This window comes from Aspergillus novofumigatus (genome assembly GCF_002847465.1).
Source record: "Aspergillus novofumigatus IBT 16806 chromosome Unknown P174scaffold_31, whole genome shotgun sequence".
Classification (NCBI taxonomy): domain Eukaryota; kingdom Fungi; phylum Ascomycota; class Eurotiomycetes; order Eurotiales; family Aspergillaceae; genus Aspergillus; species Aspergillus novofumigatus.
Window position 1 is genome coordinate 10481 of NW_020194304.1, and position 2934 is coordinate 13414.

A 2934-nucleotide genomic window follows, 5' to 3' on the forward strand; every position below is an offset into this window, starting at 1 on the left:
ACCCCAGTTTCTTCCACCACAGGTTGGGAGGCTGGTAGTACTTTACCTTATTCATGTGCGATCCCTTGTTTTAGCTCTCAATTAAGAGAAGAGACAAAGGCAAAAGAAAGGATCCACACCTGCTCTGCTAAACCCAGCCCCCAAACCCTAACCTACAGATAATCATTATTTGTTTGCTGTGCCTGGAGCAAGGCATACAGCAGAGAGGGGACAGGTATCACAGATAATGTTTAAGTTAAGTAAGGGGGCCTTTAATGGTGTGCGCCTCACAACATGAAAATACTATTATATTGCCATTAGAATCACTAAGAAGCACTTACTATCTCAGGCTTCTGGGGAGGACCTAGCTCAAGCAGCAGCACTGCTCCAGAATGTCTTTGCTGCCCAGGCCAGACATCATTTCTTAATTAATCAACACATCTATGCCAGGGACAGGGCTATACTACATGCAGGCCTTTGGGGACAAATTAGACATCTTTCAGCAGGCATCCTGTCTATGGCATGACTTCATCCTCTAGCCCACCTTGCAAGTCTCTCAGCCAAGAGTAACATCCAGTTAGCCTACTCCACAGTTCTCCCTGCCACCTAGCACAATCTCTCAGCCATTTGAGGACACTCCCTGGCCATTCCTTAAGCACTTCACGGAGTGGAAATTACTGATATATATTAACCATGGCACTGCTATACCATATATATCAAGGGCTACACACCTTCAACAATACTATACAGATCAGTCAATTACTCGTGATGAGGTTCAAGCAATAGAGGAATCTATATCTTAAGGATGTTTAGGCTACCCTGCGTGAACAAGAAGCCCTACACCCTTTTCCATTTCTAGAACTAAAAGATGGATATAGATGTTACAGGCCTGGCTGTTAATTTATTACCAGCTCTAGGAAGAGATGGCTATTGCACAGGGCCAAGGTGCATGCAGAAAGGAATCATCAAAACACAAAAGTACAGGCGTTGATGGACCAAGGAAGTTACCTAGTAGAGGTGCATGTCCCCTAATACTGAGGCTTAGGAATTAGCTCTATTTTTACCTAACAGGAATCTATCATCTTACATATATATCTACTAGATCTCCTACCCACAGGCTAACACACTAATTCTCCTATCCTACCCCATTACAACAAGCAACAGTTGTTAACCAGGCTAGCATGCCCTGATTTCGGCCGGGGCCATGTTTCACTAGCATAGGTATTAATCTAGGTATTTTATAACTATACAATCATTTCTTGTACTGCCTCATCACCTTACCCATTCACCTATAATGACAGTTAATCTCTCCCATCCCTTTTTATTCTCCATCTTCCTCACCATCATCAACCTTAACCACCTTACCAAACCACTCTAATCTGTATGTGCATACTAATTTCGGTCAGGGCTAGGTATCATATGCTTACTTATCTATCTAGTTATACTTTATAATACTCCATCATCCGCTCACCATTTAACTATCCTAATATATAGTTAACCATCTCTCCCTTCTCATTCTCCATCTTCCTCCCCATCAAGCTTAACTCTACCAAACCACCAAGATGGAGAATGAGAAGGGAGATTAATCTATAAGTAAATACTACCTCACTTTCCTTCACCATCTGCACTGTTTCTGGTTTTAAGTCTTCCTTTCTTATAGCTGCGTCCACTGCAAGTGCAGCACCACTAACCACATCATCAGGGCCAACGACCACACCTCCATCTAGATCTCCATCAGCAAGGTTGATGAGAACAGTCGCTACACCGGTGATAACCAGAGCTATGTGCTCTGCAGCTTCCTCCATGCTTATGGCAAGAGTAATGACTCCCTGAACCACCTCTGCCAGCGTGACAGCAACATGCGCAACATCTGAACCGCCAGCCGCCAGCAGTAAATGCTAGATGACTTTTTCTAGTGTTTGCTGTGCAAGACAGGTTGCTTAGATATAAGTTCCACATCTGTTAAATCATGGTCAGCCAACCCACATGCTGATTTAGATGTCGGTGCGGATAGGAAAAGACGGGCCATTAGATAAGTTATGTCTGGGAGTTGATGATACCTGAAAATCATTTTCTTTTACTATGAGTCAATAAAGACTTGAAGAACTTCCATCTAATTCAACCCCATTAATCCATTCCATGTATAGGATCCTCACAGCTTCTGTTACCTATGCTTATCTGACCTGTGTTACTCACAGCCAGGTGCCCCCTGATTTTGGCCAGAGCCAACTGTCACTTGCTCACAGCCAGGTGCCCTGGATTTCGGCTAGAGCCAACTATTGCTTGCTCACAGCCAGGTGCCCCTGATTTCAGCCAGAGCCAACTGTGCTGTCAGGGCGGCTGAATATCACGTGATGATGTCATTAGCTGAGACACTTGTGGGTGGGTGCTCAGGCTCAACCAATCAGATCACTCAATGGTATATTCTGTATAGCTTTAACATTCACAGCAACATACATTCACAAACACATTCACTTTTCTATAAAATGTCTTGCCTAGGGCTTCAACCCTGTGCCACATAATGCATAATTCTATTCATCCACCTCCATCTTACCTCCTTCCATCTTCTTCTTCTTCTTCCCTCAACACCATCACCAACAACATCTCATCTCCAACTACAAACAATTTTAAGGTCAGTATCTGCTTCCAATAACTTTATTATTAATTCTGCTTTGATATTGCATCTCCTTCTTCACCTCCCTGTCCGAATTTCCCCTGTTTCCTTTGCTTGGACCAACATAACCTGTGGATTTCTGCCAGAGCCAATAGAATCAGGGGCAGATCTAGCGCGCATGCTTCCCCTTATAAACCTTCTACAGTACCAGGAGCAATCTACAGTTTCTTTATTACTTTTCTTTATTGTAATGCTGAAGCTGAGTTATTTATCTTCCTCTCCATGCCCCTAAGAATCCCTGGTGTTTCTTTATCTGTACCAAACCCACAAGCATTAGATTT

At 43.4% G+C, this 2934-nt stretch overlaps 1 protein-coding gene across 1 annotated transcript; it reads right to left on the reverse strand.

Moving 5' to 3' along the window:
* Positions 1-1457: 1457 nt before the first annotated feature.
* On the reverse strand, positions 1458-1784 carry P174DRAFT_436294 (uncharacterized protein; the record flags this gene model as incomplete). The annotated part of the gene is made up of 1 exon (XM_024826002.1): positions 1458-1784. The coding sequence occupies one exon, from the start codon at positions 1782-1784 to the stop codon at positions 1458-1460; it is 327 nt and encodes a 108-aa protein (XP_024676823.1).
* Positions 1785-2934: the final 1150 nt, after the last annotated feature.